General features: G+C 47.2%; 1 protein-coding gene across 1 annotated transcript in view; it reads left to right on the top strand.

Annotated features, from left to right (window-relative positions):
* The window catches only part of LOC140116994 (olfactory receptor 5AP2-like), a 30,153-nt gene extending 8,900 nt beyond the window's left edge, over positions 1-21,253 (top strand). Inside the window, exon 2 of the mRNA XM_072133424.1 lies at positions 21,052-21,253. Within this exon, the coding sequence (XP_071989525.1) occupies positions 21,052-21,253 (202 nt within the window). The remainder of the gene's footprint in view (positions 1-21,051) is intronic.
* The last annotated feature ends 4,300 nt before the right edge of the window (positions 21,254-25,553 follow it).

The following is a 25,553-nucleotide window of genomic DNA, read 5'->3' as shown; positions in this document are numbered from 1 at the left end:
TCACACTTATGCTCTCACGATCATTGACCACTATACCAAATTTGTGGTTGCAGAACCCATCAGAGACCTATCTGCAAGGACCACCGCAGCGGCCCTGTGGAAGAGCTTCATCCTTCCCTATGGCTGTCCGGATCAGATCCTTACGGACCAAGGAACAGCATTTGAGTCCCAAGTCTTCCAAGAACTGTGCACTCTATATGGCTGTAAAAAGCTGAGGACCACAGCCTATCACCCCCAAGGTAACGGGCTTTGCGAGAAGATGAATCAGACTCTAATCAACATGCTGAGGACTCTGACCCATGCAAAAAGGGCTGACTGGCCAAAACTGTTGCCCGAATTAGTGTACCTGTACAACAACACCACTCCTTGCTCCACAGGATACACCCCATATTATCTGATGTTCAGGAGACACGGCCATCTCCCTGCTGACATGACCTGGGACATGGAGTCCCCTGATTCCCAGTCTTTACTCCCCCAGACTGACTGGGTTCACGAACACCAGAGGTGCCTGGCGGATGCCAGAGAAGTTGTGGATCTGTGGTTGGAAGAGGCCCGAGAGAAACAAAAAAGGGACTTTGATCGTAATGCCTGTGCTGAGCCTCTTGCCCCAGGAGATCAAGTGTGGCTGCACAACAACCATCCCACCAGTAAGCTAGATGGGCGTTAGGAGCGTAAGCCATACCTAGTTAGGGACAGTCTCTCCCCTGAAGTATCGGGCTGGCAAGACCAATGACAACGCCGACGCTCTGTCCCGTCTCCCTGACCAGTGGGAGGGACCCTCCACGGATGCTCAGTGGGAAGATGTGGAGATGCCGGCGTTCTATGCCCTGTTTGTGCACCAAGATGCCCAGAGAGTTTACTCCTTACCCTCAGAAGCAGCGCCAGCTACTCCTCAGGAAGAGTCAGAGCCCCCTGCGGAAAAGGACCTCTGAATGAGTATTCAGGCTGATAGCCGCGCCATAGGAGAATTGATGGACTATCTCTCTAGTGGGCGAGTGCCTATAAGAATCCGTCGGAGAAGAGCTGATGGAGAATTGTATCAATTGTGGCGCCTGAGATAGACTCTGAACATGCATCAGGGCCTGTTAAAGAGAAGAACTGTGGACCCTATCACTTATGACCGGCTGTATCAGATTGTGATTCCCAGGAGGGACGCCAAGATAGTACTGGATATGTACCATGACCAGTCCGGACACTTTGGCGCTCAGAAGACTGAAGCCACCCTCTGAAGGCACTTCTACTGGGTCAACATGAAGCCCAACATCGAAGCCTGGTGTCGAGAATGCCCAACCTGCACCACCGCTCGAGGAGAGCGACACAATCAGAGGGCCCATCTACATCCCATTGTGAGCCAACGTCCCTTAGAGATCCTGACATTGGATCATGTGAAGTTGGAGCCCAGCAGATCAGGTCACACTTATGCTCTCACGATCATTGACCACTATACCAAATTTGTGGTTGCAGAACCCATCAGAGACCTATCTGCAAGGACCACCGCAGCGGCCCTGTGGAAGAGCTTCATCCTTCCCTATGGCTGTCCGGATCAGATCCTTACGGACCAAGGAACAGCATTTGAGTCCCAAGTCTTCCAAGAACTGTGCACTCTATATGGCTGTAAAAAGCTGAGGACCACAGCCTATCACCCCCAAGGCAACGGGCTTTGCGAGAAGATGAATCAGACTCTAATCAACATGCTGAGGACTCTGACCCATGCAAAAAGGGCTGACTGGCCAAAACTGTTGCCCGAATTAGTGTACCTGTACAACAACACCACTCATTGCTCCACAGGATACACCCCATATTATCTGATGTTCAGGAGACACGGCGATCTCCCTGCTGACATGACCTGGGACATGGAGTCCCCTGATTCCCAGTCTTTACTCCCCCAGACTGACTGGGTTCACGAACACCAGAGGTGCCTGGCGGATGCCAGAGAAGTTGTGGATCTGTGGTTGGAAGAGGCCCGAGAGAAACAAAAAAGGGACTTTGATCGTAATGCCTGTGCTGAGCCTCTTATCCCAGGAGATCAAGTGTGGCTGCACAACAACCATCCCACCAGTAAGCTAGATGGGCGTTAGGAGCGTAAGCCATACCTAGTTAGGGACAGTCTCTCCCCTGAAGTATCGGGCTGGCAAGACCAATGACAACGCCGACGCTCTGTCCCGTCTCCCTGACCAGTGGGAGGGACCCTCCACGGATGCTCAGTGGGAAGATGTGGAGATGCCGGCGTTCTATGCCCTGTTTGTGCACCAAGATGCCCAGAGAGTTTACTCCTTACCCTCAGAAGCAGCGCCAGCTACTCCTCAGGAAGAGTCAGAGTGTGGCTGCGCAACAACCATCCCACCAGTAAGCTAGATGGGCGTTAGGAGCGTGAGCCATACCTAGTTAGGGACAGTCTCTCCCCTGAAGTCTACGATATTTCAAGAGGAGACCGTCCACTACTCCGGGTACATAGGAACCGGCTGAAGAGATGTCTTCATCCTTTTGCCCCTATGTCCACATCTCTCACCTCGACCTCCAACTTACAGACCTCATTGTGTTCACCTACCCCCAGTTTCTTAGAACTTGTGACTGTGCCTCAACTCTGTGTTGTTGTTTCCACTCCAGTAAGAGGTACCCCGGAGAGACCATCATCCCCACCGCAGTCTCCAATACTGCTACCCATGGAGGATGATCCGGTTTCAGAGTCTACAACCCCTGCGGCCTCAGAGGCAGCTGAAACTCCGACTCCAGCGCCTGACTCAGAGGAGGACGATGAAGAGGTTGTAATCTTCTCCCAACCGGAACTTCGGAGGTCTCAAAGGGAGACAAAAGGTAAAGCTCCTGCATACCTGCAGGAGTACCAACTGGTGTCACACAGAAGGAGGAGGCAGGTATGCTTTTCTGACACCAAAATACTCACCACCGAAGAAGATACCGATTAACCCCTGATGGGCTGTAGCCTTCTGCAGGTACTGTGTTTCTTGTAAATATTTCTTTATTTCTGCTACTCCCAGTTGGGCTGACCGCCCTAACCCCATAGAGCCAGAAACTTTCCTGAGACTCTCCCCCTTATCTATCATTTAGTCAAGAGACATACTGTACCTTGAACTGCCACTGTCATGTGCTATGATAGCACCCCTTCCTCTGCCACAGCAGAGATTCCTACAAAGGACTCTGTCCCTCTACACATAGAGGAGACCGTTTTTTCTTTACTGCACTTTTCCCCACATCAAGGGCTGTACCCAGAAGATGGACTTTGCTATTAAAGACCTTCTGAGAGACTACAAGGAAAAGTTGCTATTGACTTTTGGTATTGCACTTAATGCCTTCCGTTTAGGTATGGTCATTCTGCATGCACTATTATGCCTTTTCCTTTTCAGGTAAAGAGACATTCTATTTTGCTACCCTGATTAGCCTACTTATGTTTGCAATGTTATGTTATAAGATGTGTACCCATTGGGCTCCTAAGCCAATGAGAGTTTACCAAAATGTTTGCACACTGTCAACTTATGCCAGTAGTTTATGCTAACTTTTTATAGACTTTTCAGATTGTAGTGTGGCTGTGTCGGACCGTCTCTATGTAAACCCTGACCACTATCTTATGCCTCAAACCGAAGCTTCGTAAGTGGGGGTAGTCCTTAGGGGACCGGGGGTGTTAAAGATGTAGCACCTGGATACCACTCATACGAGGGTAAAATGTCAGTCGGCAGGTACTTGTATATTGTGCAATGTCTTATTGTGTCACATATGCCAATGTAATGCATATATATACACTACATATTTGTCGCCAGGGAAGAAGTGTTTATATAACAAATATACAAACCCTGGTGCAAGGAGTGGATTACAGTACATGACACCACACCTTTCCTACTGTACAGTTTGGTTTAATGGCGTCAGTGACCAACTGTCATAATTAGCCTACACTTGTCCTTGCCTTAGTCCGACACCAACCCAGGTGCCTGTCTCCAGGACCATGGGCGGTTTGTCCCTACAGATCCCTTAGCCTGCACTTCACTGAAGTGCCCTTTTTTTTTTTGTATCTACCTCTACCGGCCATCACTTGCACGGACCACCAGAGGTTCCCCGCTGCTGGCCAGCGGTTGGTCCTCAGCACCCCAACCAGTCCGTAGTCAAGCCGAGGGCGGCTCTTTCAGTTGCCCTGGGGGTATGCAACACCCTCGCCAATGCAAGGCAGAGGGGTTGTTGCGAATACGTCCCACCATGTAGCTTGCAGCCTGTGAAGGGTCTGATCAACCCCAAAGCAGGTCACTACATAACACAGATGAGCACTGCAGCGGTAGAGTCTGCCTGGTAAGGCAGGAGTTAATTACTTTGATGTAATTCCAGCAACCAATCACATGTGTTATCCTAATGAATCTGTGAGCTGAGATGTAATTGGAGGAGTAGCCACCACCTGACCAGTGGGAGTAACAAAACCCCTGGTCAGGAATCTTCTAGAGTTGAGAAGAAGTCAGTTCTCTCTCAGAAGAGAGTCCAGTGTGAGGAGAGAGTTCACTCTCTCAGATTAGAGACTCAGAAGAGTCAGTGCAGCCAACACACCAGACCAAGAGCAGGTGAGCCAGCTCCCTGCCTGAAGAGTGGAGCTAAGAGCTAGTTAGTGAGAGGAAAGGGGTATCATCCTACCTTCAAGGGTGATATCTGAAGCAACCCAGGACAAGCTGAAGCATCCTACTAGGACACAGCTATCTTCCAGCCTGCCATTGCATCCAGGCTGATAATCTACTCCTGTGGCTCCCTCCAACTGCATCTCCAGCATTCTACCATTCTGTCAAGGCACGTTGCTACTGTTCCTGTCGGTTCCAATAAAGAACTGTAAGTTATTCTTGTTCAACGTCTGCCTCCGTCTGGTCCCTGCTTCTACGGCTGTCACCATCACGGGCACCCTTTCCACCACGCAGAGACTCATACTCTAGACACCAAAGGGTTGCCCCAGGGAGAACCGCTATAGCAGCCTCTCCCTTATCATTTCTTGCCAACACCACCCTGCTGGAGACCTGCAAGGCTGTAGGGCAGCCCTCCAGTTCCCCATACCAAGCACCGTGACACTAGCGTGCCTAGCCCGCAACCACCAGCCACTCAGGTACTGCGGGCCCCGGCTGTCTCCAGGCCCCAAGAAAAGGCTAGGCCCCGGTGGGGGATGTTGCATATATATATATATATATATATATATATATATATATATATATAGTGTGTACTGTTTGTCTAAGGCAATTAAATATAAAATTTAACCTGTGTTGCTCTTTTATCTCGATCCATGATCCACAAATCCCAACGTCCGTGTCTCAGTTATATATATGCTACCGTGTTGGTTCCTCATCTTATATAATCCCGTTACGGACCAGGCTTATATTAAAGGAGAACTGGTGGCAGCTTATTTGGTTTGATAAGGTTCTGTTTCACTGAGGCTAGTGGAAAGGGTCTTTATGGTTGTGCCATATCTGGAGATTGTGTGGACAACTTTAAATCATTCTGGGAGTGTCTAAAAAGGGTAAATAAGTGACCCTGCGTACCCTTCAGAGGTCCAAAATGTTGTGGTTTCTTTCACAGTCCTTCTATCACTGCTAGGGGTGACTGACTGTCCTATGCTTTGACTCCAGACATCATTACACAAGCAGGGGGCAGTGGATCCTCCTTTCACTACTAGGGGTGACTGACTGTCCTGTGCCATGACCCTTCGCATCATCACACCAGCAGGGGGCAGAGTGTCCTCCTATCACTTGTAGGGGTGACTGACTGTCCTATGCGATGACTGCCGACATCATAACACCAGTAGGGGCAGTGTGTCCTTCTATTAGTACTAGGGGGTGACTCTTCTATGCCATGATGAAGTGATGTTGGAATGATGGAGGGTCTGTGTCATTACATCATGGAAGAGATAAGAATGATGTAACAGCCTGACTGACACATCCATCATATAATACACAATTTAGAAAACACTAGGGCAAAACCGGCTGCAGGACGGGAGCGTTGTGCTGGTAACCAAAAGGGGAAAACTCAAAAATCCAAACAGTGAATATTCAGGATGGCAGCTTTAAAAACAAAGAACACTGCACCTAGTACATAGGTAGCCAGCACACTGTCCCCCAGTATATAGGTGGCCAGCACACTGCACCCAGTAAATAGGTAGCCAGCACATTGCCTCCCCTCCAGTATGTAGGTAGCCAGCACATTGCCCCCCCCCCAGTATCAAGGTAGCCAGCACACTGCCTCCCCCAGTACATAGCCAGCACAGTGCCCCTGTAGTATCTAGGTAGCCTGCATAGTGCCCCCCCCCTGTATCCAAGTAGCCAGCACACTGCCTACCCCCTGGTACATAGGTAGCCAGCACACTGCACCATCCCCAGTATGTAGTTAGTAGAAAACTGCATCCCCCTAGTATATAGGTAGCCAGTGCACTGACCCCCAGTTTATAGGTATCCAGCAAACTGCCTCCCCAGTACATAGACAGCAGCACACTGTCACCCCGCAGTATATAGGTAGCCCAGCACACTGTCCCCTATTATATAGGTAGCCAGCACATTGCACCCTCCCTGGTATATAGATAGCAGCACACTGCTTCCCCAGTATCAAGGTAGCCAGCACACTGCCTCCCCTGCACTATCCCCAGTAGATACTTAGTACAAAACTGCCTCCCCCAGTATATAGGTAGCCCAGCACAATGTCCCCCAGTATATAGGGGTCCAGCAAACTCCCCACCCCCTGTATATAGGTACTGCAACTGCAACCTCCCCAGTATATAGGTAGCAGCACACTGCCCCCTGTTAAATAATATACTAATTTTTAAAATACTAATCATACAGATTGAGTGAAAGATCAGGACTAGAGATGAGCGAGGTTACTCGTCCGAGTATACTGCTCGGTCGAGTATTAGCATACTCGGACCGGCTCGTTACTCGGACGAGTATCTCGCTGGCTCGAGATCGAGCAGTAAATTAATAAATAAATTGAATAAAAGTATTTTTATTGTAAAAAAAAATATTACACATTACATATGTTTTACTTGTAAGAACACATTGAAATAACACTATTCTTCACTTTCCAGGTGTTCGCGCGTGTCTCCCGCTAATTTAGGAGATGTTCGGAACATCTGGAATGTGAAGAATAGTGTTCTTTCAATGTGTTCTGCACTTAAATGGTCCTGTATTCACTGTTTTTAATGTTTTAATTCTATTCTTCACTTTGCAGCTGTGCGCCCGTATCTCCGAACCTAGCGGGAGACACGCGCGAACACCTGCAAAGTGAAGAATAGTGTTATTTCAATGTGTTCTTACAAGTAAAACATATGCAAACATCTGGATTTTTTTTTTTGCACTGTTCTTTTACTGTTCAGTTTTATTAAAAAAATGCTCGGGTCTCCCATTGACTTCAATGGGGCTCGTTATTCGAGACGAGCACTCGAGCATCTGGAAAAGTTTGTCTCGAATAACGAGCACCCGAGCATTTTAGTGCTCGCTCATCTCTAATCAGGACCATATATGGGCAGTACTGGAGTTGTATGGACATTCTTGACATATACCTAAAAAACCTATGGAAGGAAACAACCCCTACCACATCCATATGGCAAGAGTTAGCCTCTTTGGATTAGCTGGTCACAAAGAAAGTGTCCTAGGAATTTTACCATATATGGTTGTGAACAAGGCCAATGGATGAATTTGGCTTACAATGCAAGTCTATGGGAGTTTAGGGTTTAAAAAGGGGTCCTGTTCAAGGGGTGAGCGGGAGCCTTACTTCGCAAACACTGAGCTCTCTTCACACACCACACATGCATGTTTGGGTTTTAAAAACTTTATTTTTACTTTGCTTTTGAATTTCTTATTGTCTCTTATTTTTTGCTGTGTTATTTTATTTCTTTTAAAGACTTTGTAAAGTCTTTTTGGTGCTAATTAAACCTTTTTTTAATTCAACTAAAACTCTTACATTTAATCTGAGCTCACTCTTTGCATTTCTTATGAAATCAAGAAGTGCTAAAAATATTCAACACCCCCCAATATATAGGAAGCCCAGCACAGTGTGACCTTCCCCAGTATATAGGTAGCCCAGCACAGTGTGACCTTTCCCAGCATAGATATCCAGCACACTGCACCCTCCCCAGTATTAAGGTATTTTGCAAACTGCAGTCCCAATATATAGGTAGCCAGCACACTGCACCCTCTCCAATAAATAGGTAGTAGCACACTGCCCCCCAGTATATAGGTATCCTAGCATGCTGCAACCTACCCCAATATATAGATATCCAGCACACTGCCCCCACTCAAGTATATTGGTAGCAGCACATTGCCGCCAGTATATAGGTAGCCATCACATTCCCCCCCCAGTATCTAGGGTAGCCTGCACATTGCCCTCCCCCGCAGTATCTAGGTAGCCAGCACACTGCACCATCCCCAGTATATAGGTAGCCAGCACACTGCCTCCTCCCAGTACATAGGTAGCCTGCACATTGCCCCCCCCAGTATCTAGGTAGCCAGCACACTGCACCATCCCCAGTATATAGATAGCCAGCACACTGCCTCCCTCCAGTACATAGGTAGCCAGCACACTGTCCACCCTGTATCTAGGTATCCAGCACACTGCCTCCCTCCAGTACATAGGTAGCCAACACACTGCCTCCCCCAGTACATAGGTAGCCAGCACACTGCCTCCCTCAAGTACATAGGTAGCCAGCACACTGCCCCCCCCCCCTGTATCTAGGTAGTCAGCACACTGACTCCCTCCAGTACATAGGTAGCCAGCACACTGCACCATATCAAGTCTGTATTTAGTAGAAAACTGCATCCTCCCAGTATATAGGTAACCAGCACACTGCACCATCCAAAGTTTATAGGTAACCAGCACACTGCCCCAAGCACATGAAAAAAATGTACTCAGTACTTACCTATCAGCACTTCCTGCAGCTGACTGTAGGGATTGACAATCCAGACCTTAAATCTGGTCCTTGACCTTTGTGCCTACCAGACTACTATTAAAAGGCTGGGAAACTAATGTTTGGGTAATGTGGGAAGGCCACAGCATTTATTAACAGGAAAATAAATGATTAAATAACATTATAAATTAAAACGTTTAAGAACTTGCACGGCCCTCTCGGGTTCTTCTGAAACTTGGGAACCAACCAAATGGGGGCTGTGGCCCTGCAGCCGGCATGTGGGCATCTTCCAGCGCCTTAGGGCCTGTGTAACTTCCGCCTTTGCTGTGACAACTGTAGTAAGACAGAAGGAAACAGCCAGAACCAAGGAAAGAAGAAACTGAAAATAACCAAATCAGAGGGCAGGGTGGGGAGGGTGACTTCTCGCCTCTTCGGTCCAGGGGGCAGAAGGAAAGAGGCCCTCGCACTTTATTAAACCACCGTACCCGCCCCCAAAGACCACCTCCGGTGACCTCATATGGGAGGAGTAAAAGGCCAAGCCCCAAACCTTCCAGAAGGCTTTTAAACCCGCCCCCTACAGTCCTCCACCCCTTCTCTAGTCGTTTTGGGGCTTATTATTTCTCATGCCTGGAGCCATCACCCGCCCTCCCCGGTGGAAGAAACTGGCCTGGTGTGCAATAATCTGTGCGTGTACTGCACAAATACCAAAGTCCAGAGAGCAGCAACACTGGAAGGATTCACTGCTGTTATACAGATATGCTTACTTTTGGATTACTGTTCACGTGATTATATAATTATGACTTTGTACCCCCTTGACTATTCCGTTTCTTCAGTCTTTTTCATTTATGGAGACCACCTGGGATTGTAGATCCATATCTCCTCCCCTCCTTGATATCTTTCAACATGACCTACGGTCTCCAATTCATGGGGACACTTTGGAAGCCACCCGAATCACCCTAACCTGTGGACCATTGATGGGGACACCCTGGAAACCACTCCACCTCAACCTGTGGATTGTTATCTGGAAGTCATCCAAACTACCCCAATCTGAGGATCATCATCTGGCTTGGTCAACTGGGTCTTCATCAAAGTGATATCTTTTGATTTCTTTAAATCACAAAAAATTGTCTTGTATCCTCCTCAGACATCTGTGCCGCATTTGGGTTCATCCTGTGGCCTAGTTCACTAACTCTGTTCCAGTCTTTTGGACCAATATTTATTTGACTGAATACCTACCTGTATATTGCAGCAATATTTACCTGTATATTGTCACTTGACGTCAATTTGTGGGTTCGTACATATACAATTGTTTGTTAATCATTTTATTTTTTGTTTGCCAACTTGACCCGTGGAGCCTTCCTTTGCCCTAGGTTGTTATAGTATAGGAGCCCCAGCCAACCATTACCAGCCATTTTTTTATATCAGGGTGCTGTGCTCAAAAAAGATCTATATGGTTTGTGAAGTTTATGTTTAGGGTATTATTAGGTAGGACTTCCACATTTTCTCTAGAACGCGCTACGTTACTATAAGGAACACTTGTTTCTAGATGCACGATTCCTAATCTTTACATATGCTTTTTATACCTAACCCTTGAATTTTGATTTAGTATAGATGTTTTGTTGTCCTCTAATAACTTTTGTTATATCATGGTTAGAGATGAGCGAGCACTAAAATGCTCGGGTACTCGTTATTCGAGATGAACTTTTCCCGATGCTCGAGTGCTTGTCTCGAATAACGAGCCCCATTGAAGTCAATGGGAGACTCGAGCATTTTTCAAGGGGACCAAGGATCTGCACAGGGAAGCTTGGCCAAGCACCTGGGAACCTCAGAAAAGGATGGAAACACCACGGAAATAGACAGGAAACAGCAGGGGCAGCATGCATGGATGCCTCTGAGGCTGCTTAATCGCACCATTATGCCAAAAGTATGGGCAACAGCATGGCAATGACAGAGTGACCGATGAGGCTAGATAGCATCTAAAACATCCAATAATTGACCCTGACACTATAGGGGACTATGCAGAGATAGCGGCAGCAGCGGCAGGCTAGAGAGTGTCTTGGCAACATACCCCAAATGGACTCAGGCTTAAAACCAATGGGTGGCAGAGAGGAACCAAAGGAGGTGAGCAAGAAGCGCTCAAATAATATCGGTAAATGATAAAAGTTTGCCAGTATATTTTGTGGATTACACAGCAGTGTGGCGACAAAGTTAACAAGTTTGATGAGGAAGCCATGAAAACAACCCAAAATTCTGCCTGACACAGCTCATTTGATAAGGGGACCATGTATGGAGGCAGTGAACTAGTAGTAGATTAAAGGTGCTGCAGTTAAAACTATGTTAGTTGGATCTTGGGATGGAGCTGGCGCTCCGCTGCCAGGCGAGCTTTCGCCAATCCAAGCCCCTGTCTCTAGGCTACTCCCCAAACAGCACTTCTAAGAACCTTTTGTATAAGATCAAGTGTAGTAGCGTTCTTATAAGTTTGGGTTCTGGCGGGTGAGGGGAATGTAAACAGATGCGCAAGAAGCGCTGAAATAATATTGGTAAATGATAAAAGTTTGCCAGTATATTTTGGGGATTACACAGCAGGGTGGCGACAAAGTTAACATGGAAGCCATGAAAACAATCCAAAACTCTGCCTGACACAGCTCGTTTGATAAGGGGACCATGTATGGAGGCAGCTATATGGACTACTTTTGGAGGCAGCTATGGCGATGACGTGTGGAGGTAGCAATGGAGACAACGTGTGAAGGCAGCTAAAAAGACGACGTGTGGAGGCTGCTATGGAGACAATTTAATTTGGATAGTGCCTGTATGTGGCAGTCCAAAAAAGTTTTCAAACCAGAGGAGCAGGTAGCTGGTCCTCCAAAAAGATTAAATAAATTGAGTGCCTGTATGTGGCAGTCCAAAAAAGTTTTCAAACCAGAGGAGCAGGTAGCTGGTCCTCCAGAAAAATTACATAGATTGAGTGCCTGTATGTGGCAGTCCAAAAAAGTTTTCAAAGCAGAGGAGCAGGTAGCTGGTCCTCCAGAAAAATTACATAGATTGAGTGCCTGTATGTGGCACTCCCAGAAATTGTTTAAAACAGAGGACAGGGTAGTTGGCCCTCCAGAAAAATTAAATACATAGAGTACTATAGCCAGAGCCAGTTGGCCCTGGCAAAAAAATAGCCAGTTTCCTCTGCTTTAGTGTACAAAGAGGAGGAGAAGGAGGACAATGAGGAGGAGGAGTGCATACATTATTCAGGTTCAGCTTATTTCACCTGGTGGAGAATGGAAATGCGGAGAAACCAGGCTTAATTCATCTTGATAAGCGTCAGCCTGTCAGCGCTGTCAGTCGACAGGCGTGTATGCTTATCGGTGATGATGCCACCAGCTGCACTGAAAACCCGCTCGGACAACACGCTAGCGGCAGGGCAGGCAAGAACCTCCAAGGCGTACAGCGCCAGTTCGTGCCACATGTCCAGCTTTGAAACCCAGTAGTTGTAGGGAGCTGTGTGATCATCTAGGACGATGGTATGGTCAGCTACGTACTCCCTCACCATCTTTCTGTAAAGATCAGCCCTACTCTGCCGAGACTGGGGACAGGTGACAGTGTCTTGCTGGGGTAACATAAAACTGGCAAAGGCCTTGTAAAGCGTACCCCTGCCAGTGCTGGACAAGCTGCCTGGTCGCCTACTCTCCCTCGCTACTTGTCCCGCAGAAGTACGCCCTCTGCCGATAGCGCTGTCAGAAGGGAAATACTGGAAGAATTCACTCCCCTCACTGGCCTGACTGTCCATTTCCTCCTCCTCCAACTCCTCCAACTCCTCTTCTTCTGCCCATACACGCTGAACAGTGAAGGACTGAACAATGGTCCCCTCCTCTGTCTCGCCAACATTCTCCTCCTCTTCCTCCTCATCCTCCTCCACCTCCTCCGATATGCGCTGAGAAACAGACCTAAGGGTGCTTTGGCTATCAACAAGGGAATCGTCTTCCCCCGTCTCTTGTGACGAGCGCAAAGCTTCCGACTTCATGCTGACCAGAGAGTTTTTCAACAGGCCAAGCAGCGGGATGGTGAGGCTGATGATGGCGGCATCACCACTGACCATCTGTGTTGACTCCTCAAAGTTACTCAGCACCTGACAGATATCAGACATCCACGTCCACTCCTCATTGAGGAAGCTGACTGACCTGACTACCAGTTCTGGTGGAAGTTGACATCTGGCAGTCTACAATCGCTCTGCGCTGCTGGTAAACTCTGGATAACATGGTTAGTGTTGAATTCCACCTCGTGGGCACGTCGCACAACAGTCGGTGAGCGGGCAGTTGGAGGCGGCGCTGCGCTGCCCTGAGAGTGGCAGCATCTGTGCTGGACTTCCTGAAATGCGCACAGATGCGGCGCAACTTCATGAGCAAATCAGACAGATTGGGGTATGTCTTGAGGAAACGCTGAACTATGAGATTTAACACATGGGCCAGGCATGGCACATGTGTCAGTCTGCCGAGTTGCAGAGCTGCCACCAGGTTACGGCCGTTGTCACACACAACCATGCCTGGCTTCAGGTTCAGCGGTGCCAGCCACAGATCAGTCTGCGCCGTGATACCCTGTAATAACTCTTGGGCGGTGTGCCTTTTATCGCCTAGGCTCAGCAGTTTGAGCACCGCCTGCTGTCGCTTAGCGATGGCACTGCTGCTGTGCCTAGAGCTACCGACTGATGGCGCCATGCCCACGGATGGTAATTCAGAGGAGGAGGTGGAGGAGGGGTGGGAGGAGCTGGAGGCATAGTAGGCCTTTGAGACCTGGACCGAGGTAGGCCCCGCAATCCTCGGCGTCGGCGTCCGTCTGGCCCCACCACTGCCTCTTCCAACCTGTTCTGCTATAGGACTCGCCTCCGTCTCAGAAGCACTGTGTTCACCCGGCCTATCAACCCAGCTTGGGTCTGTCACCTCATCATCCTCCGATCCCTCAGTCTGCTCCCCCCTCGGACTTCCTGCCCTGACAACAACTTCACCACTGTCTGACAACCGTGTCTCCTCATCGTCCGACACCTCTTCACACACTTCTTCCACTACGTGAATAATGTCATCATCACCCACAGACTGCGACTGGTGGAAAACCTGGGCATCGGAAAATAGCTCAGCAGCAGCAGGACAAGTGGTTTGTGACTGTGGGAAGGGTCCAGAAAACAGTTCCTCAGAGTATGCCGGTTCAAATGCCAAATTTTGGTGGGAGGGGGCAGACTGGGGGGAAGGAGGCTGAGGTGGAGGAGCTGGAGGAGTGCCGATTTCGCTGACATGGGTGGACTGCGTGGAAGACTGACTGGTGGACAAATGGCTAGAAGCATTGTCCGCAATCCACGACATCACCTCTTCGCACTGTTCTGGCCTCAACAGTGCTCTACCACGAGTCCCAGTAACTTGAGACATGATGAACCTAGGGAGTGTAGCTCTGCGGCGTTCCCCTGCTCCCTCATCAGCAGGTGGTGTCTCACCCCGCCCAGGACCACGGTATGTCTTGAGGTATGTCTTGAGGAAACGCTGAACTATGAGATTTAACACAGGGGTCAGGCATGGCACATGTGTCAGTCTGCCGAGTTGCAGAGCTGCCACCAGGTTACGGCCGTTGTCACACACAACCATGCCTGGCTTCAGGTTCAGCGGTGCCAGCCACAGATCAGTCTGCGCCGTGATACCCTGTAATAACTCTTGGGCGGTGTGCCTTTTATCGCCTAGGCTCAGCAGTTTGAGCACCGCCTGCTGTCGCTTAGCGATGGCACTGCTGCTGTGCCTAGAGCTACCGACTGATGGCGACATGCCCACGGATGGTAATTCAGAGGAGGAGGTGGAGGAGGGGTGGGAGGAGGAGGAGGCATAGTAGGCCTTTGAGACCTGGACCGAGGTAGGCCCCGCAATCCTTGGCGTCGGCAGTATATGACCAGCCCCAGGGTCAGACTCGGTCCCAGCCTCCACCAAGTTAACCCAATGTGCCGTCAGCGATATATAGTGGCCCTGCCCGGCAGCACTCGTCCACGTGTCCGTGGTCAGGTGGACCTTGTCAGAAACGGCGTTGGTCAGGGCACGGAGGATGTTCTCTGACACGTGCTTGTGCACATCGGGAAAAGTAGTGGCGGCTGGGCACCGAATACCGAGGGGCGGCCGCCGCCATGAGGTTTCGAAAGGCCTCGGTCTCTACCAGCCTATAGGGCAGCATCTCCAGGCTAAGCAACTTGGAGATGTGGACGTTGAGGGCTTGGGCGTGTGGGTGGGCTGCGCTATACCTCCTTTTGCGCTCCAGCGTCCGGGGTATGGAGAGCTGAACGCTGGTGGATGCTGTGGAGGATCGTGGAGGCGAAGATGGGGTTTTCGCACGGGAGGTGTTTGGGCCGGGGTCCTGGGCAGGGGGCTGACTAGCAGATGACACAGGGGAAGGAGCAGTGGTGTGCCCGGCCGGAGGTGAACGGGCTTGGTGCCATTGAGTGGGGTGTTTAACATTCAGATGCCTGCGCATACTGGTGGTAGTTAAGCTAGTAGTGGTGGAACCCCTGCTGATCCTGGTTTGGCAAAGGTTGCACACCACAGTCCGTCGGTCATCCAGTGTTTCTTTAAAGAACCTCCAGACTTCTGAAAATCTAGCCCTCGCCACGGGAGCTTGACTACGGGCAACATTTAGCGCTGATGCACCAGCTCTGGCCCTGCCTCTCCGTCTGGCCCCACCACTGCCTCTTCCAACCTGTTCTGCTATAGGACTCGCCTCCGTCTCAGAAGCACTGTGTTCACCCGGCCTATCAACCCAGCTTGGGTCTGTCACCTCATCATCCTCCGATCCCTCAGTCTGCTCCCCCCTCGGACTTCCTGCCCTGACAACAACTTCACCACTGTCTGACAACCGTGTCTCCTCATCATCCGACACCTCTTTACACACTTCTTCCACTACGTGAATAATGTCATCATCACCCACAGACTGCGACTGGTGGAAAACCTGGGCATCGGAAAATAGCTCAGCAGCAGCAGGACAAGTGGTTTGTGACTGTGGGAAGGGTCCAGAAAACAGTTCCTCAGAGTATGCCGGTTCAAATGCCAAATTTTGGTGGGAGGGGGCAGACTGGGGGGAAGGAGGCTGAGGTGGAGGAGCTGGAGGAGTGCCGATTTCGGTGACATGGGTGGACTGCGTGGAAGACTGACTGGTGGACAAATGGCTAGAAGCATTGTCCGCAATCCACGACATCACCTCTTCGCACTGTTCTGGCCTCAACAGTGCTCTACCATGAGTCCCAGTAACTTCAGACATGAACCTAGGGAGTGTAGCTCTGCGGCGTTCCCCTGCTCCCTCATCAGCAGGTGGTGTCTCACCCCGGCCAGGACCACGGCCTCTGACCCCTGCAGTAGGTGGACGCCCACGTCCACGCCCTCGTCCTCTACCCCTAGCCCTCGGGTTAAACATTTTCCAAATTAAAGTGTAAACTTGAAAAAAAAAAAAAATTGTGTTTATTTTTTTTTAGTTTTTTATTTTTTTTAACAAAACGATGCTATCCTATTGCTATGGCTAGTTTCTAACCTACACTGACAGCACACAACTGGATTTTGTGCTTTGCAAGATGAGTTTGAGCTATAAAATGAAATAAATGTAAAAAAAAAAAAAAAATCAGCAGACTCTGCCTAATTCTACTCAAACCCCTAATAAATTTTCCCACTTTGGTGTTTGAGGTGGATATGTGTGTCACTAAGAGCTAAACACAACGGTAGCAAGTCCCCCTGCAAATTCCTCACAATATGGTACTAGCTGCAAATAAAAAAAAAAATGTATAACGTTATTGTAGGCCTAAGAAGGGCTGTTGGGTTCTTGGAGAATCACTCCTGCCTAACACTATTCTAATAGAACACCCTAACGCTTTCCCTGACCAGCAGCAGCTCTCTCCCTAGCGGCATCCAGAGACAGAATGATCCGAGCAGCGCGGGCAGCGGCTAGTCTATCCTAGGGTCACCTGATCTGGCCAGCCAACCACTGCTATCGACGTGTAAGGGTACCACGTCATGCTGGGTGGAGTGCAGAGTCTCCTGGCTTGTGATTGGCTCTGTTTCTGGCCGCCAAAAAGCAAAACGGCGGGAGATGCCATTTTCTCGAGCGGGTGAAGTATTCGTCCGAGCAACGAGCAGTTTCGAGTACGCTAATGCTCGAACGAGCATCAAGCTCGGACGAGTATGTTCGCTCATCTCTAATCATGGTGTATTCGGCACGTTTTATATTTTGTAAACACGTTTTCTGATATGTGCACATAAATTCGCTATCTCTCACCCTGCTATGACACTTGCAGATTGGGCACGCTAGCGCTTTGTAAACGCTTCCTAAAAACCTTCATATTTACTGCACGCATGCGCATACCTCGCCGCCTGACATAGCCTGTATTTTCGCGTGCGCCAAAATTGACGCTTGATTCAGTCGCACTTGCGCATGACCTAGTATGCAGGCGCATATTCTCCGCCGTTGTCAGTGATTACCTAATATGCGCATGCGCGGGATTTGGCTGTTCTCGCGATAATTTCGCCATGTTGGTGAGCACACATACAGGTGCTCATACTAAACACATGGCAGCGATTGGAGGCCGGTTATCTCCTGGGGACATATAAGGTAGGCTCCACGGGTCAGAAGGCACTTACCCCTGAGGAAGTCGCAATCCAGCGACGGAACGCGTGGGGTGCCTTCAGCCACGGGTCTCTGACCCAGCTCTCCCTATTCCCACTTGGGTTTATTAGACTAGTAATCCTTATGACTTAGGCTCTGTTTTTGTCTACATCCTAGGGGACTTTCCCTGTCACTGGTCTTTTTACTGTGCTCTGTTTGATTGATCTATTCCAGTCTTGTCCTGGACCTTGTGCAATACTGTTATGCCATTATTTTGGACGTTTGGATTTGACTTATCATATCCTCTCAGGACGGGGATCAGACACAGTTTTTAGGGCTTTAGTCTTATCTTGCTATTGTGAGGGCATTGCATTCACGTATTTTTGTATTGACCTGTGGCTGTGTGTGGGTCTCGCATACACAACCTTGACCCACCTTGTTGTGCTTATATGTGTGTTTGTACACTTTTAAATGTTTTTAATCTTGTATGTGCGAACCTGTTTGCCTATATGGCACAATAAAGTTAATTGGTTTTTCTAGCCTTTACACACTTGCTCTTTTCTTCTTGTTTTTGCCTTATCTTGTTTAAAAGTGTGTTGGCCATTGTGATACTCATCTCTGTGCATGAGATTATGCTTCACATTGTTTAGTTAAAGGTTACACAGATATCTGTGTAATAATCTCATAATAATAATAACAATTATGTAATAATGAGCTGACAGTATAATATCTGTAATGTGCCGTGTCCCTCCTGTATGTGACATGTTGCATCCTCTGCAGATCCGACCTCTGGTCCACTGGGACCAGGTTTCCATATAGAGCACATCGTCCTCAGAGGAAAGTATCATCCTTATAAAACCTCCGCACATGAGATGTGATGCTGGATTACTACCCACATGTGTGTCCTGCAGTGACATGGGACTGCTGGTTATACCGTATTACAGAGCGGTGACCGTATCCACAGACTGAGGAACAGCAGAAGATCAAAAACACCCAAAACACACAAAAAGCTATAACAAAACATCACATGGGAAGAAGATCAGCAGTCACTGTACAAATCTGTGAAGGTACAATGTGATGTCACCCTGGTATGTGTTACATAGGACTGCAGGTCACATGTACTACATGATCTGTACTCAGAGATATCACTGTGTTATCTGTGGTGTTACATAGGACTGCAGGACACATCTACTACATGATCTGTACTCAGAGATATCACTGTGTTATCTGTGATGTTACATAGGACTGCAGGACACATCTACTACATGATCTGTACTCAGAGAGATATCCCTGTGTTATCTGTGGTGTTACATAGGACTGCAGGACACATCTACTACATGATCTGTACTCAGAGAGATATCACTGTGTTATCTGTGGTGTTACATAGGACTGCAGGTTACATCTACTACATGATTTGTACTCAGAGAGATATCCCTGTGTTATCTGTGGTGTTACATAGGACTGCAGGACACATCTACTACATGATCTGTACTCAGAGATATCACTGTGTTATCTGTGGTGTTACATAGGACTGCAGGACACATCTACTACATGATCTGTACTCAGAGAGAAATCACTGTGTTATCTGTGGTGTTACATAGGACTGCAGGACACATCTACTACATGATCTGTACTCAGAGATATCACTGTGTTATCTGTGGTGTTACATAGGACTGCAGGGCACATCTACTACATGATCTGTACTCAGAGATATCACTGTTATCTGTGGTGTTACATAGGACTGCAGGACACATCTACTACATGATCTGTACTCAGAGAGATATCACTGTGTTATCTGTGGTGTTACATAGGACTGCAGGACACATCTACTACATGATCTGTACTCAGAGAGATATCACTGTGTTATCTGTGGTGTTACATAGGACTGCAGGACACATCTACTACATGATCTGTACTCAGAGATATCACTGTGTTATCTGTGGTGTTACATAGGACTGCAGGACACATCTACTACATGATCTGTACTCAGAGAGATATCACTGTGTTATCTGTGGTGTTACATAGGACTGCAGGTCACATCTACTACATGATCTGTACTCAGAGATATCACTGTGTTATCTGTGGTGTTACATAGGACTGCAGGACACATCTACTACATGATCTGTACTCAGAGATATCACTGTGTTATCTGTGGTGTTACATAGGACTGCAGGACACATCTACTACATGATCTGTACTCATTATACAGGTCAGGTATGACAAATACTGTACAAGTGACCAACATCATACACTTTTTGCCCCAGATAAGTCACATTGAGAGGCTGAAGGGACAGTATGACTTTGGACAGTGCTACTGGTGTTCTCTAGCACCCAAAGCCCATCAATAGAACCATCTTCCGGTGTCATTTTAAAGATGAAAACCTCAGCTTTAAATTCACACTAGTATCTATCACATCAGTGTCTCTACAGCAAAGAACTGGAGATGTGGGAGATACTGGTGCGGTTATTGAGATGACACTTTTTAGCTTACACTAAGTTCCTTGGCATGATGGGGTCATTTTTTTTATTGCAGGTAAATTTTTATCATAAAAGAGGAAATAGTAAAAAGGACAAATGATATCTTGCCTTGAGGGGCTCTGTATATAGATTCTTATAAGAACTCCGACATCTGGGTGATCCTTATTCTAATCTCTCTAACCTTGAGATCTTGGCATTGGATGATCTTCACTACTTCTAAAGGTTTGATGCCCAAGGCATTTGGGAAGAAAACATCTATAACGGAGAGTTTTTTGTTTAAATCTAGGAATGTGTGTGAGCGGCCAACCAGAGGATTCCCCAGTCGACCCAGGTCTTAAAGGGAACCTACCACCACAATTCTACCTATAAAGGTAGAACGGGTGGTAGGTGGATGTATGGGCCGTGAGGATAGCCCTTTGTAGAGATAGTCCTCACATCCCCACTATCTTTATAAAACTTGAATACCCTTATATGTAAATTTTCTTAAGCGGCTAATGGGGCATATAATAGTCGGACATGAGGCTACACGTCGCGGCTACTCCACGCCCCAGTAGCCTCTTTTCTCCTCCAATTCTGACATCTTCGGTGCTCTCGTTCAGGAAGCTACCCTACCCTGACATCTTCGGCTACCCTCATCCGGGAAACCAGCGTTCTGCGCATATACATAACGGCCGGTCCCCAGCTGCGAGGCCACTGCTCCATTCACAGAATTCGGGCTTCTCGGACGAGGGCGCACAGCTACGAGGAGCTGCCCGCCGAAGTTGTCAGGGTAGGAGGAGAAAAGAGGCTACTGGGGCGTGGAATACACGCAACGTGTAGCCTCAAGTCCGGCTATGATACGCCCCAGTAGCCACTTAAGAAAATTTACATATTAGGGTATTACATTTTTAAAAAGATAGCGGGGACGTGAGGATTAGCTCTAAAAAGGGCTATCCTCACATCCTGTACATCCACCTACCACCCGATCTACGTTTATAGGTATAATCGTGGTGGTATGTTCCCTTTAACCTCATAAAAGGTTCTGTAGGTCTAACAGAAGTCAAGTTGTTATTATTTACATCTTAAGTACTACTGAACTCATTGTTCTCTCTTCATTTCTTAATATTTTACAGTTACCTGATCCTCCGAAAAATTCAGCCTTCAGAAGATGGAGAATTCATCCAAAATAAACACAAACCTTCTTCTCCTTGGAATCGTGGAGATGGAGCACCTCCGGCATCTTTACGCCACGTTGGGCATAATAATCTACATCTCCACTATGATATTGTCTTCTATGATTGTGTATGTTGTGTGGTCAGAAGAGACCCTTCATGAGCCCATGTACATTTTTATAAGTAACCTGGTGGTCAATGGTATTTTTGGAAATTCGACTATTCTTCTCAAGTTGGTGGTTGACCTGTTTTTCAATTTTAGCACCATATCATTGAAGGGATGTCTCCTCCAAGCCTTTTGTGTTCAAAGCTGTGGTTCTATTGAATATTTTACCTTCACGGTCATGGCTTATGATCGATATTTAGCTGTTTGCCATCCATTGAGATACCCAACCCTGATGACCAATGGAAGAGCTTTCCAAATAGTGTTTATCGTATTGGCTTATGTCTTCTTAGGTCTTGGCGTAGGAGTGGCTTTAGTGGCCAGGTTGTCCATGTGTGGGGTGGATATTAATAACATCTACTGTGAGACTTTATCTCTTCAACGTCTGGCTTGCGGTGACATAACTGTGAACACCATCTTTGGCACCACCTGGACCCTGACCATGACAGTCGGCTGTATACTGGTGGTAATCTACTGCTACATAAGGACAGTTCTAGTCTGCCTAAAGGTCTCATCTGAGTCCAGTCAGAAGGCCATCCACACCCTGGTCACCCACATTGTCACATTCTCTACATACCTGGCCACCACTCTTTTTGTTACATTCCGGTACAGGTTGGGCAGTGGTTCCGTCTCGACTGCTGGGCAGATCGTTATCTCTATAACAAGTGTTTTAATTTCAGTGACTTTTAATCCTCTCATATATGGGATGCGGATGGAGGCTCTTCGAATTAAAATGTTCATCAAGTTACAAAAAATTAGTTTGAAATAACAACAACTTATGAATCCCAAAAATCATAACATATGGATCCAGTTTTTAGGTTTCATTTTAAAGAGGTGGCCTCATGAGGTCAGTCTCATCTCTAAAGATTGTTGTAATTTTGATCACCAAAGTTACAGTAATGTGTCTCTTCAGTGTTCAATAGCTATTAGACACCTTGTTTGTTCCGGCCTACGGAGAATCTGGAAGTCAAAGCAGTGAAGAGATTGGACGAAGAATATAATGATATTTCTCAGGGTTCTTATTCAGTTTTGTTGTTGTCACCTCTGGTGACATGAGGAGATGCCTACAGCCCAGTCCGTCATCCAGCCCTGTCATCCATGTTTCATGTCTGCAAAGGTTTGATGTACCTCACAACACAGTATCAAGAGCTTGGATCAGATAACATGACACAGAATCAGGCCTGTTTCTTCCATAGAGCAGGGACGGTGATGGCCCCAAACACAACCAGGTGTAAGAAATGGGGGGTGCCAGCAGCTGCCAACTGTTCCCTGTGGCTCCCTATATATTGTGTGGGGGATGCAGTGTGCTGGCTACCTATAAACTGGGGGAGGCTGCAGTGTCCTGGATACCTATATACTGGGGACAGTGTGCTGGATACATATATACTGAGGACAGTGTCCTGGATACCTATATACTGGGGACAGTGTGCTGGATACATATATACTCAGGGCAGTGTCCTGGATACCTATATACTGGGGACAGTGTGCTGGATACATATATACTCAGGGCAGTGTCCTGGATACCTATATACTGGGGACAGTGTGCTGGATACATATATACTCAGGACAACATCCTGGATAGCTATATATTGGGGGGCAGTGCTCTGGATACATATATACTCAGGGCAGTGTCCTGGATACCTATATACTGGGGACAGTGTGCTGGATACATATATCCTCAGGGCAGTGTCCTGGATACCTATATACTGGGGACAGTGTGCTGGATACATATATACTCAGGACAGCGTCCTGGATAGCTATATATTGGGGGGCAGTGCTCTGGATACCTATATACTTGGGGGTATTTTATCATGTTTTTAAGATGTATATTTATTACAGGGGGCACAGTATGAAAGGGGGGACTTCATGTATTAATTCATTATGGGGGTAATGTATACATGTAAATTAGAGGGCTGTATATATATGTAAAATCATTTGGGAAACTCTATAAGTATATGGGGACAGGGTATAGGTCCTGGTGCTGTGTTTGTGTATGAAGCTTGGTTCTAGTACTGTACTTATGTATTGGACTCCATACAGGTGCTTTGTTCTGGTGAAGTGTATATGTAAATTGCTATTAAAATAATTAATGACAGGCACCTTGTTATAATTAAAGGAGGAACACTGTATGTATATGCATACACTATAATTCATACATATATACATGTCTCTGATATTTTTAGTTTGTGAGGGTTGTTTATGCTAAAATTGGGGTGCATTGGGGGCTGTGATTTGCCCTTTACAACCAATTGCTTAGAAACTGCCATGCATGAGCTGCTGCATTAGACAAGCCGGACTGGCCATTAGATCCTCTGTGTACAGAGGAATAGAAGGACAACCTAGTTCATGGCCTACATGAATCTGAAGATGCTATGAAGAACCTTATTGGTTTGGAAGTGGGTCAGTGATGTTTTACTAAAAGAATGTCCACCTGTAATGGCCTGACCAATCTCAGCCTCCAAATGAGGAGCTGGGCCATTATAAATCAGTTTATCCTTCTATGCTGCTCATATTTAACTCACATGATGTCCATTTACTTCTGATCCTCCATGAGATGGTTCTACTCCTTCATTGGATTCCAGCTCTGTTTAATTAAAGGGGTATTCTCATTACAGCAAATTAATGTCATTCTTTTTATTATAAAAAGTTATACAATTTTCCAATATATTTTATGTATCAATTCCTTACAGTTTTGTAGATCTCTGCTTCCTGACATTCTATAGAAAGCTTCTATCTTTACTACTAGTGGACAGAAATCGGACCATAGTCACACAGGTGCACGGCTCGTTATAACACACAGCTTTGATTACTGCCCGTGTTATAACGAGCTGTGCATCTGTGTGACCATGGTCAGATTTCTGTCCACTAGTACCAAACAGACGCATTCCATAGAAGAACAGCAAGCAGAGATCTAGAAATCTTTGAGGAATTGATACAGAAAGTATATTGGGAAATTGTATAACTTTTTATCATTAAAAAAAATAACAATTTTTTGCTGAAATGAGAAGACCCCTTTAACTGAAAACAACCACTTAGTATTTAAAAAAACTAAGTACAAATAATAAACCCCGCTCCTCATCATTCTGATCCCGGCATGTCAACATCAAAGAAGACCAGCGTCACGATCGGAATGAGGAGGAGCAGGGGTGAGTATCTGTACTTAGAAAAAAGACTTATATTTAGCAGGCTGGAGCGTGGGGAAAAGATGTCTCAGAGGCATGATTCTCACAGTGCACAGTGCATGTCAAAGCACATGAGAATCATGAGGTCTAAGGAACTACCCAAAGAGTTCAGAGACGGAATTGTGGCAAGCAGATCTAGCTAAGGTTACAAATTATTTTCGGCAGGACTCGAGGTTCCTAAGAGTAAAGTGGCCTCCATAATCCTTAAATAGAAGACGTTTGGGACAACCACAACTCTTCCTCGACCTGGACGAGCAATTGAGAGAGAAGAGCCTTGGGGAGAGAGATAAAGAAGAATCCCAAAATCACTGCGGCGGAGCTCCAGAGATGCAGTAGGGAAATGGGAGTCATGTATCTCTGTAGCCTCCACCAGTCTGGGCTTTATGGCAGAGTCTGCCGACGGATGCCTCTCCTCAGTGCAAGATATATGAAATCCACATACAATGTGCAAAACACATGAAGGACTCTCAGACTATGAAAAATAGCATTCTCTAGTCTGATGAGATGAAGAGTGAACCCTTTGGCGTTAATTCTAAGTGGTGGAACAAAAGCGGGCACTGCTCATCACCTGCCAAATCCAATCCCAGCAGTGATACATGGTGGTGGCAGCATCAGGCTATGGGGTGGGGGGGGCACTGGTTGTAGTGGAAGGAAAGATGAATGTGGCCAAGTACAGAGATATCCTGGATAAAAACCTCTTCCAGATGCTCTGGACCTCACACTGGACAGAACCTTCCAACAAGACAATGACCCTAAGCACACGGCTATGATACCACAGCAGAGGCTTCAGAACATCTCTGTGACCATTCCTGACCGGCCTGGCCAGAGCCTGGACCTAAACCCAATTGAACATCATTGTAGAGACTGGAAAATGGCCTCCACCAACATCCACCATCCAACCTGAGGGACTTTGAGAGGATCTGCAAGTAAGAGGCAGAGGATCCCCAAATCCAGTTGTGAGGAACTTCATTGCCAAGGAGACTCCTGGCTGCACCAGCTCCAAAGCTGTTTCTACTCAACACTGAGCAAAGGGGTTGTATACCTGTGACCGTGATATTTCAGTTCTTCTTGTATAAAAATTTGCAAAAATATCTACATTTCTGTTTTTTTTCTGTCAA

The sequence above is a fragment of the Engystomops pustulosus genome, chromosome 2 (assembly GCF_040894005.1).
Source record: "Engystomops pustulosus chromosome 2, aEngPut4.maternal, whole genome shotgun sequence".
Taxonomy (NCBI): domain Eukaryota; kingdom Metazoa; phylum Chordata; class Amphibia; order Anura; family Leptodactylidae; genus Engystomops; species Engystomops pustulosus.
The sequence above is the reverse complement of the archived record's forward strand: the minus strand, read 5'-3'. Positions and strand labels throughout refer to the sequence as shown.